Source organism: Myzus persicae, unplaced genomic scaffold, assembly GCF_001856785.1.
Source record: "Myzus persicae strain clone G006 unplaced genomic scaffold, MPER_G0061.0, whole genome shotgun sequence".
Classification (NCBI taxonomy): Eukaryota; Metazoa; Arthropoda; class Insecta; order Hemiptera; family Aphididae; genus Myzus; species Myzus persicae.
In genome coordinates this window covers 694,539-707,578 of record NW_019100468.1, presented here as the reverse complement: position 1 = coordinate 707,578, position 13,040 = coordinate 694,539, and the positions used below count along the sequence as shown (strand labels likewise).

Genomic DNA, 13,040 nt, shown 5'->3' with positions numbered 1-13,040 from the left:
TGAGACTATTACCTTGTCATATCAAATATGTGTATAATATAATATGTTTTAATTTTCAGTAAATTATATACCTATAATATTAATAGTTTATGGCATTCATATATTTACACTATAAATGTAGTACCTATACATAATATTATGAGGTGAAACGTGCTTGTAAATAAAATTAAAAAACAATATAAGGTAACTCACAGACGACTTTCAGTATAAAATTGTCTTCAAGCGCCATCTTAGGTACTTGAGGATTTTCCGCTCTACAGGTTATCGACTTTCCGTTGTCGTCTGTTGTGGGCACGAACGTCATCTCACTGGATGTAACATTTTCTTTGACATCGTCTTGCTGAAACACAAACAATGACAGATCGCATTACACACAATGCAATATACTTTGGTAAGACCACGTCATAATAGGACTGGATGGGTATAACATAAACATTATATAATATTAATATTATAAAATAATATATACATATTACACACATACACATATTTAGTTCGTGACAAATATTGCATAGCAAATAATTAAAAAAAATCGAGATGATTAAAAAGACATGTGCAAATATTACGATTTCCAATTATATTTTATCCATCGTACTTTATATAGGGGATTAAAATATGAAAATACTATAATAATTACAGACGTTGTGCTCAGCAAAAAAAAAAAATAGTTTTAAATGTTTGTTATAATATTATATCATAGTTTTACCTAACCTATGAGTAATAATGTGTGTGTGTGTGTGTGTGTGTGTGTGTGTGTGTGTGTGTGTGTGTGTGTGTGTGTGTGTGCATTTTATGTATCGAAAAATGATTCAAGCCCCGGGTTACACTACGCTTATTGTCATCGGGTAAAGACTTATGTCCAAGCTTATGTCATGTCTAAAAATGTAACTACAATATCTTATCTTCTATAATACATAAGCCCTTAGAGCCCAGAATGTGTCTCGGTTTGGTGTCTAGACTATTGCTGTCAATAGACGGATTTCGACTTTTTTTTTATGTCTCTTCAGACGATCTTACCCCGTCCAGCTATTACAAGTTACATCACTGGTTAAATTTTAATTAAATTCATGAAGATGAAACACTTGTGATGCATTTTCTGTCTATCAGCTCATCTGCACCTTTTCCTGGATCTGTTTCATTTTCAACGAAACATACCGATCTAATGGCTGGGTAAATTGGTAAATCACGAGAGAAGTTTTATTTTCAGAATTAAGATTATAATACAATGGGGTTTTATTAGTGAAAGAAACTTGTCCAGTAATTGCAGTGACAATCAGAATCCACAGCATACAATTAATTAATTTTCACGATACCCATTCGTCTATTTGCAATTATTTAGTGTTTTATGACTTATACAATAATTAACATCGAAATTGATAACCTTTTTATGTGCGATATAAAATATTTATAACGTTCAATGGTCGTGTACAACGCATACAGAAAATACGTTTTAATAATATTTTAATATTATATTTGTCGAAGGGATTTGAGTATAATATATATATATATATACTTATTGGATTCTATAAAACAAGTAAATATATTTCGATTGAAATTTTTTTTCTCTAAAGCCCTTAATTTAAAAGGTATTTGATACACAAACAACATCAATACATATTGAGGATTGTGTATAATTGTTACGATACGCCTTTTCGAAGAACGACTTCCATGCTAAATTAAACACACTTCAATAAATAGATACTATTCAATTTATACTATTGTTTTTTTTTTATTATAAGAACGGTGTTTGTTGAAAATAAATTGATTTTTTATTCAACATTATTATTTATTTATTTTTATTTTAGTTATATTTACTTAAATATTTATGTACTATAACATTTAATATTGATAAAAAAAAAGAACGACAATATCTTCGAACAATACTTTCACAAGACACAAATACACCCACATTATATTTTACCATACCAACTCAATTAAATTTTCGAGAAATATAGTAGTGAAAGGGATGTTTCGCACAGATATCAACATCGAATAAAAACGAACGGCATTATATCATCGGTATGAGTCGGTATATCTCCAAGCCAACTATTGTAATTTAACAGATCTAAAGCAAATTGTAAGGTATATGGTTTCCCATCGACATCATAACCAGACTAAGTTTTACGTGCTTACATAATATAATATGATATATATGCGTAAATACGTCATCACCCGCATCTATTCAACAAGCAGCTTATATAATATATGGGCATTATATTATTATGACTCAATTTAAAAGTTTTCGCAGCATGTTAAACCTCTTTCAAAATTCTTTTTCTAGTTTGCTTTTAACTTTAAATAATTATGTTATTTAATCCAACACCGACTATTATTGGTTAGATATTTCCATGTCATACTATCCTATACTTTTTGGAATAAAACCAGGCATTTCTAAGTAACTACCTCGATCACTTAAAATAGTGGTAATACAGAAGCTGAAATGTAAATTATATTTAGATCAATCTGTTTTTTCTATCAAAAATAAAAAAAATGAATAATGGTATTACAAACTATGAATAACATATTTAATTAAGGCATCTTGGATGATAGACAAAGCCAACAAATTGTTGGTTTATTATTACCTTCTAACCGGGTAAATTTTTTTTTTTAATAATAATCATTAAACGTTGAAATAGCGTTTCTTAGTATGGCTTATGATAGTAAAGATATAACACCCAAATCCATAAATCGTACCGTCGAAATTCGTGAACTTTCTGTCATTCGCTGTATTGAACAATATTCGCACCTGTTGGTTCGCATAATTTTAGCAGGTATATTAGTACAGTTGTAGTATATCATTGTCAACGAAAGAGAGCAACATACCGTTTCATAGGTAACACACGCTGATGTACCAAAATTGCCTATACACCACGCCGGTTAACAATTTTAGAATAATAATATACGATTTGTTCACTTTCTCTCATACGCTTCTACAAGAGTAGATGCAGCAGTGTATTTAGTATACACAGTTTTTAATTAACTAGCATAAAATAATATTAGTAAATTCGTATTTGTTGTGGCTGTTAAAAACAAATGCAATAGGTTGAGTGCGTACGAGAAACCCGAAAGTATAAGAGTTTTATATTAAACAATTTCACCATACCCACTCACTTGGTTGAATTTTAGATGGGCCATCACACCATTTATATAGGTATGATGGACATCAAGTCACCTTATAAGATGTACTGTGGCGTTGATAAAATAATATTATATATCGTCGCTAAAATATGTAAATTGCTCGATGCGGTGGTGGCGCAAAGTGTTGGAGTTTTGGCACATTAACGGTTCGCGACGGTTCGCGAGTCAACGTCGTCGGACGAGCGGATAGGGGATTTTAGAAAGGTCAAAGATTCAGTTATTCCCTAGGGAAAAGACAATCGGTGGAGGTGGCGGTGCGTCGGTTGCTAAAGAGTGGTCGGCGGTCGGGCCTCTGAAGGGTGTCGGTGCGGTAGGCTTGTGCGGCCGAGGGTTTGCCAAAAACATTTTCAGCAAATTCTTCAAGTTTAGATTGTTATAATAATAATAATAATAATAATATGATGTAGTGTTATACATATAATATAACTTAACGAAATGTGCGAAAGCTCGAAAACTAGCTATACGCCTATATACAGCACACTCACACCCACACACACTTTATAATATTATAATATTACTCCTCATAGTTGTATGAACCCTCGATGAAATCCACCCCGTGAAAAACCCTTCTCCACACAGAAATCGACCGTCATCCCCCCAATGGTTTTTCCGTAAAAACCCGGTCGAAAGCATCGTTCCAGGATCACATATGCTCCTAGCCTTCTGGTACGTTTTCACAATATCCAAGAATATACAAGAATACACCTCATATTAAAATGTATTTTAAATTTATGAGAATTTTATCATAGTGAAATTTGAAATAATATTGCTTAATTTACTTTCACGGCATGTTTTATTTTATCCATACTGAATAAAATGCTTTGATATATTTACGAAACTTAAAACCTTAGTAGAAAGAAAAATGATTTTCAGATGAAATTGAATGAGATTATTTTTTTTATTAGGCTTGTCGCATTTTGTTTGCATCATATTTGGTCATTGGCCTTAGTTATGAATCAAACACGTAGGAACGATGCGTCAGCCGGATAAGAATGGGCCCGGTTTCATAATATCATCTTGTGGCCCTAAATTGTGAGGCTCGAGTACATTTTTCACGACACGGACGCGAAAAAAAATGACTAACGTTCTGTTTAAAGTTTCATCGAGCATTACGTCCCGAATGCAACGCGCCCTGAAAGTATATTATACACACCCTCTCACTCACGCCCACCCAGATCCCCGAACACAGGTATAATAACGTGTACGTGTGTATAGGCGCACACACGCGTACGTGTAATATACGAACATCGAGTTAAGTCCGTGAATTCTTCATGCGTCATTTCCCATCCATCCATCCCCCCTCCCCCACCACGGACTTTGCCTCATCCACGCACGTCATGCCAAGGAGCGAACGCCCGTGTGTTGGGGAGGGGAGGGGGTAAATTATGGCGGGGAGGTGCACCCGCAGCTACTATACGTACGTGACGGACAAATCGTCTGCGCGAGCGTTACCCATAAAATCGGACGATTTTTTTTTTTATCATCCAAACGAGTACGACCGACTCGTACCCATGTATATACATTGTATACAATGTGCTTCTATTGTCAGTACATACAGTTACTTTTTTTTTTTTTGATAAATTTATATTTTTGTGAACAATTTTTTTTATTGATGATGATGATGATGATTTAAAGTCATTACGACAAACAGTTTAAAAAGTACAATGTTAAAATGTTCCACATTTTTGACACCAATATTTACTAATGATTTCCGGTCGGTTTTTATTTATCCGAGTTATCTTTAAAATATTATAAAATAATATATTAATACGTCATTGAAAAACGTAAAAACGTAGTTGAAGTACACGAATTATACATCAAATTATGTATCACGGGAAAAAAAAAATGTTCGCCCGGAGAGTTTTCTTGTAGAATATGACCGTCCGGTGATAAAGCAATCGCTCTGTATGCACGCGGGCGGGCACGAGGTCCACCCGCTAGCCAGTCCGGTCGCACATGCACACAGCCGTAAATCATCGGACGATTTCATCTCGTATCATTTATAGTATACAATATATTATACAGTATACACTATTGCAGCACTGCTCTAAATAATAACATATAGTAATATAATATATACACTGGATTGGCCACCCAGCTACGAGGCCGGTTTCCGCCACTGCTGGAATAAGACGAATGTGTGAAAAAGGTTCAAAAATATTTTGCATACCTACACGATATAAATATATGAACACAATATAATATATATTTTTTTTTCGGCGCCGTCATTTTCTTGGTTTTTTTTTTTTTTTGCAGTATAGTCCTCACCAAGCCGTAATGACTTAAATATATTGCAGTCGGCGTGTTTTGAACGGATAAAATAAAATAAATAAAAAAATACAAATATAAGAAAATATTTCGCCAGCGTCCACGCATATTGTGCAAAATACAGTTTATTCATTTTTGTAGTTCACATCACACTTAACAGGCGGTTTACACCATATTATATAAATGTATATAATAATATCTTAATATTATGTAGGATACGAAACCAAATTTAGAAGAAATTAGTGGTACAGTTACATCTAGAAATATGAATTAAAATTACGCTACAAATAGAAAAATAAGTCGTGTGCAACAAAACTAAAAATGTAATATTAATTGATTATGTTATTTAAATTAAATCGGGCAATTTAGTTTTTTTTTTAAATATTAAAATTTGGTAGGTGGTGTCTGCGTTAGGTCCGAGTTCTGCGTCTGTGGTGTTGGGGATGTTGAAGGTGTTATAAATTATAATATATTTTATTCACCAGTGTACCTGTATAGGTATACTATTATTATAGGTGACAAGTGTAAAAGAAATCAAAAACGTACAGACCGGTTAGATAAGACCATGTGTTTACTATGCATGTGAACTTATTGATCGTGTAGGGCTGTTTAGGATTCTTTGGTGTTGGGAGAGGGGAGGTTTGATTCGCAAGGGTTGAAGACAAAATTAAACTATACTTAATATTTTCATAATAATTAAAAATCATATTTATTAAGAAAATGTGATTTTGTTTTGAATTTTTTTCATAAAAAGCTTGGTTGGTCCAAGTTTAAGTCACAAGATAATAATATCAGTTATACCACCACCATCAATATTTCCGTAGTCATTTTGAAACAAGAAGGGAAGTATTATTTGTAAACAAACAATAGGCTAACATATCGTAAATGTGTTGAATCACTTTAATGACTGTTGTGACTTGCAGTGTAGAAACACGCAATTATCAATATAAAAATATTTTTCTTGGGGCCTGAAGTGGCTCTGTAGTTGGCCGCAGTCACTAACGTATTCTGAGGTCAAGCATCGGCAGGCGTCGGTCGGTCCCGGATGGTTCACCACCGAGGTTTTTACTTTTTAGTGACAAATCCTCACCACATTTATACGTGTTCCAAATCAACCGTACCCTCCCCCACAGTAAAAACCGACCAGTGACCCTTAGCTTCATGACCTCAGATGTTGAAATTTTAACTCAATAAAAAAAGAATTATATATTTTTGTACACAATATAAATTATTATAATATTATGCTTACGAAAACATGTTATAATTCAGTTTAAGTCGGTGATGGTATCTCAACAATTTCCTATATATAATTATCATTATTTCAAACGTTTATTTGTATTATTAAATTTTATTTGGACCACTATATTAATATGTATCAGCAACAGCGGAGGATTGATGCGTCATCCCAGGAATACTTATCCTTTCAGAAGAATTGATCTGTTTTGTTTATGCTACGTAAATAATTTAAACAAATAAATATTTTGTGCTCCCAAATTTGCTGGAAAATCCTGATCAAAAATATGAATTCTGAAATATCCTAAAGAGTCCGTCAGGGATGCCACCCACCTCAACCCGCGTAAGTTTATAACATTAAAAATTTAAATATTTAGAGTGTTTATGTTTATGTTCATGCAAAGAACATACCGGAAGTGGTTATAATACAGTAAATAAGTATAACGTAAATACATAATACACTTTTTCAAATAAAACATTGGACGGTTATTAATTACTTGTAAATATTTTACAACGCCTGTGCATTATTTCACTTACTTCCGTGTGCAGTGTGCCTAACATAATATAATAATAATAACAATAATAATAAATAATTATGAATATTATTTCCGATCAACAATTACTAGTGAAGTAATAATTATTACTTATTTTCCCAACGTGGTTGGTCGGAACGATTCTTATTCCAACAAAAGTCGATGTTTATCAAATTCGTCACGCTATTTTATAATTATATATTCCTAGTCCGTTAATTAAATTTAATCTCGTTGAAAAAAAATACGAATCGCTTTAATTTCAATTTTATTACTAGGCAGAATAAATAGATTATTGGTTTATCGTGACACGTATACATTATACGTAGGTCGTAGCTATATAATAGATATAATAGTGTAAGTATAATACACTTACAGGCTGCATAATTTTAGACGGATAATTCTATCAATTCAAAAGATTACTTATCTCACTTTCGGCCATATTTAGTTCGGCTTCGGTGATAGGTTTATGCATGATTGTTATTTTAGACCGCTGTGAACAGTTCACAATAATTTTAACTTATTTTGTTTTGTTCTGAAATTAGAAAATGCATTAGGTAGGTACATTACAATTTACGTTGTGCTCAAATATTTTTATTGGGTAGTAATATTCATCGCAGCAATTATTAAAAAAAAATTACATTCCTCTCATAAAATTGTTATGATTCGAATTACTTTTTGTTCGTTTGAAATAATGTAATGTTATTTTAATATAAACTATACGCGTGACGTACTGTCATAGTAGTTACAAAACATATGGTAAAATACGAGTTTTATTATATAATAAATCAACATAATTATTTGGTAGATATTTATTTTATTTTAATAATTATAACAGACACTAAATAGTAAATTTATTATATTATAGCAGCTATATCTTTATCAACTCATAAAATATAACACTTGCTTTATCTTTGAGGCCAAAGATAATTTGTTAAGTCCAGATGGGTTGTGGTGAACATGTTATTTGTTTACATTACAACACCTATATTATACAGGTATGAATTTATTTATTGTCTAAAACTAAAAATCACAAAAATATTACAGAAAATAAAAAGTAATTCATTTGAATGTGTACATTTATTACTTGGTTTTTATACAGACAGCGTAAAATACTTATACAAATGTATAACGGTAAGTAAAACATTAGTTTAATAGCTAAATTTAAAAAATATTATATACTACAGAATAATGATATCATTAATTTGTTTTCAATTATATGAATCGTGATGCAATCAAAATATGCATGAACGTTTCTAAAAAAGATATTTTTAAAGAACAAAGATCGTATTATTATCATCATAATAATTTATTTCAGAAAAATTGAGCATGAATAAAAATAAATATGCAAGAATTTTTAATTTAAATAATGTAAATACCTACAAAGTGTATTTAAATTGTTTGTATAAAATGTTACCTTAACAACTAAACTAAACAAAGCTGCTCCGTGGACCACGATGGAATAATTAGACATCTAACGTAATTAACATTTCAATTCGTAATTTAGTCTTATTAAACTTGAACTTAGGACCAAACAACACAATCAATACATACGTGAATAATGTTAAATGAATATTTTTTTTTCTAAATTCAATTAATAATAATTTCAACGTTTATTTTTATATCGCCATTAAAAAAAAATAATAATAATAATTACACGATATTTTTATCATGGTCATTATACCTCATCCATATCTATCTATAAACTGCCATAATGGCATAACGTTTAATAAATGCAGACAATGACATTGTATATTAATCTATGTTTGTAATAATTAATTTTGTGACAACTGTAAATATCACCTATATTTTTTATAGAATATAAAACTGAAAGTGATATATTTCAAATAATATTGCTTATCGTTGTACAAATATTAATCAAAATGGAAAAATGATTTTAAAATAAAAAAATAAAAATAAAAAAACACAATGACAATAAAACGATAATAATATTGTGACGTGTCGGTATGAAACACTGCCGAGACCCTGTCAGAAAGACGAAAATGTGGAGAGGCACTACTGTGGTACTGGTCTTGTTTTGAATATTATCATGGGGACTCGAATTATTTCAGTATAATATTATGTTTTTTTCAACCCTTCGACCCTCCTATATAGCGGCAGAGGAATGAACATGTGAAGTAAGAGTATACGACAGTCACATAACTCACCACGCCAACTTAACTATATATTTTAAAACTAGATTTTTATTTGTACGTCAATCACTAAGTACATAGTACATTTCAATCAAAATATTCAACAATATAATCATTGTATTGTATTATTAAAATGTCTTAATAATATTCAGACAATAAATGTGTTCATGTATCATCGTTATAAATGCAATACTATATTTATTTCGATCTAGTCACCGTGTGTTATTATATCTAAAAACTAATTCGATTCAATTTATTCGCTGAGCGCCCGATGTTGACATTATTTTTAAAACTTTTAACATTCTTTAAAAAGTTTGCTCAAATATTAGATAAACTTTACAACGATGCCTACACACACACACAGGAATACAGGATTTCCCAAGAGTAAGTTATACCATAAATTACTTAATGAATAATAATTTGTGGTTATATATATATTAATATGTCAACACATTTTCTGACTTGGACAAGAAATGAATATCCTTTTAAACAATAGGTACATTTTACGAATAATGAATCGCAAATTTTTTAATATTCACGCGACTATTTGTAATATAATTAGTACACGTTCAAAGCGGTCAAATAAAAAAAAGAATATTCATTATCATAACAATAATTACGTTTGTACAAGTATAGAACATACTATTGCTTTAATTTATTGAAAGCATAGCGCAATTCGTCGTAATTAAATTAAAAAGCCAGACAGTATACGGGATGTTTGGCATTTCGTCTGGGTTCGTTCATTTGGTTATGGGGTAATGGTGTATATTATAAGGCGTACATTTGAATTAAACCAAATATCGTCGCATCGAAAATCGTTTATGTCAGTAGAATACAGTCTTCCGTGTATACCACATACATCACTATGCAAAATAACAATAATTACCACATGCTTAAAATATTTTGAAAAAAAATGTATCAGTAAAAACAATAAATAAAGACAACATTTATTTTGTGCATAAAGGTATTGTAATATTGTAAACGTTTTTGAGCATTAAGTCATTCAAAAACCCTTTTACAGAAGACAAATCGCTGACAAATCCACATGTTCTATCGACGATAAGAAACGGGGCGCAGGTTACATTATACAATTTTAACCAACTCGACAGCATTATACGAAAAAAAAAGTGTACACATTTCGTGTATGCTCCAAACCACAGTGCATATACCTACGATGTGTACTCACACTGACGATCTCGCCAAAGGTTTCGTACAGGTAATATATGCCTTGTAGGTGACAGGCGTGAGGCAGAGAAACAGCAGGATATGTCCTTGCTGCCCCTGAGCGGTTTGAACAGATTTGTAAGGATCGAACAGGTCCAACTGCCCAAGCAGAACTACCGTGCAATGCTCGATCAAGAGTAAGTTTGTTTTTCAAAAAGTATAGTATTGAACCACCAAGCCAATCTTTTATGTGTTTAAATAAGTCTGTCCACAACACATACCACGGTACATACCTATAACTAGGACTCGGATGTTTATGCACTTAAAACTACTGTGAAATGTATGCATTTATGCACTAAAAAATTACGAAATATGCTAACAAAATATGAGCTAAAAATTATAAAATATGCATTTTTAGTCAATAAAAAGACCGAAAAATGCACAAAAAAAGTATTGCAATTCATAAAACAAAAATATTATATTTTTATTACCCAGTAGTTATTTTTGTAAATTTTTTTTTTTTTTCTAAAATTTAAAATATATTTTTTAAATGTACATAGTGTTTTATTTACTTTAATTTATATTATTATTTATTATTTATTACATTATTAGCGTTACATTGTGCTACTATGGTTTCTTTAATTTACTCAAATTTGTAACTGCATCTGATATCGGTAAGTTTTTGTAGTGTGAAAAACTTCGTTCTACATCAACTGATGTTATTGGAGCATATTTGAAAAATGCAAGATCCTCAACCTTCAAATCTTCTTTCCATAGTATCAACATCACCGGAATGTATTTTTGAAATTTGTATCAAAGTTTTAAATCCTTTATTTTTTCTCTTACGTTCTTAAATTTGTCGTAAATTTCATTTCCTATTTTTCCATTAGCCATTTTGAGGGTTTCTCTTGTATTATTGACAACTTCAATTGATTCGAACAAAGTCAGTTCTGATGATTCTAATTTAGTTATGTTGTCTGGTAAAATTTTGTAGTTCGTTAATTTAAATTGTTTTTTTTTTAAAAAAATGTAATAAAATAAGCAATTTTGTTTTTAAAATCCCAAAATATGCAATTAAAATACAAAACCATTAAACATGCAAAAATATGCAAAATAAAAATAGTATTATTTGATTCAGTAGAACACGAATAAAATTTGTATCCAGGTCAGCATTAAATTGGACAAATAGAAAAAAATATGCAATTTCATAAACATCCGAGCCCTACAGTTATAACCTAACCTCGTTATTATTGGCGTTCATTGAAGATTTTTATGACGTAAATCCAGCATGTAATATAATTGAACGAAAACTAAAAATAACTAAGGTTTCCAGTGTCCATAACGCCATAACGGGATGCAGTACACCGATATCGGTATTTCAAATGCCGTAAATATCAATTATTAGTCAGACGAGTTTGTCGCAAAACTTAAAGAAAAAAAAAAGAATCGCATTAATTTCATTGGGCTCGGGCAGTTAGTTAGTCGCGCCGGGTGTCCGTTCGCACGGAAAAATCGGACGGTAAAAATGTTTGCCGGAACTCTGCGCACGCGCACGCGCCCATATAATATCGTGCGCGGTAGGTAGGTCGCAAAGCACACGGAGTTTGCTCATCATATTATAATATAGACAGACTTGATGCTGTACAATCGCGGGATACACGTGCACGACCGAGTGCACGAGGAGACGAGCCGGGATTTTGCGCGGTATACGGTTACTGGCAGGCACGGTCGACATGTAAAACACTATAATATTTCACCCGGAAGACGCACGGTGACCGGTAAAGTGCATATCTGTGTCGGGGCTCATTCCAAGGTCTAGCCGTAAACCAAATGTACGGCGTCGAATATACAACGATTACCGTTTCGTTTAAAGGTCTCGGGCGGACGGGTGAATAATAAATTCAATTTCGTCGTCGCCGTTCGTGGGTAGTATAAGTAGGATCTATGTACCTACCTATATAACGCGCGCACGACGAAATGTATTTCGGCGCCCAACACCGTGGAAACACTCGCGACGCACATATAGGTGCATTATAATAATAATAATATAATTTATGCTCTATGACATTATGTATGTTATATTATACAGAGCGGTTGTATTGGCAGTGTCCAATCATTTTTATCGTGAAACTTATTTATACGCGTCTTAAAATTGATTTTCACACAAGTTCAAATCCTCCACCGCATTTTTTATGTAAAAATTATTCCTTTGCCGTGTTTCAATATTATCGTTTTGAGTGTTGGATTTGGGGTACAACATACATTTTAAAATACCTATTCAAAAAATTATCTGTTCACATTTTGAACTTCAAAATATGAGATATTCATTTTTTTTAACTTATACCTACGTATTTAAATTCGTAAGTGTTGATCACCGTAGTATCATGGCAATGTGACGATGTGACATAGGGTTATCATACAAATGTTTCGTCCATCTGTTTTTCTCTTATCTAAACTTCAATGAACTTAAACCTAATTAATTACTCTCCCGACATTCAATTATTAACGATATACCTAATCGATTATTGTCTATATTACCTATACCTAAAATCGC

The 13,040-nt window shown here is 31.7% G+C and overlaps 1 protein-coding gene across 1 annotated transcript in view; it reads right to left on the bottom strand.

Annotated features, from left to right (window-relative positions):
• The window catches only part of LOC111043062 (hemicentin-1-like), a 327,805-nt gene that overhangs the window by 50,813 nt on the left and 263,952 nt on the right, over positions 1-13,040 (bottom strand). The window contains exon 7 of the mRNA XM_022327891.1: positions 193-340. Coding sequence (XP_022183583.1) covers positions 193-340 — 148 coding nt within the window. The remainder of the gene's footprint in view (positions 1-192; positions 341-13,040) is intronic.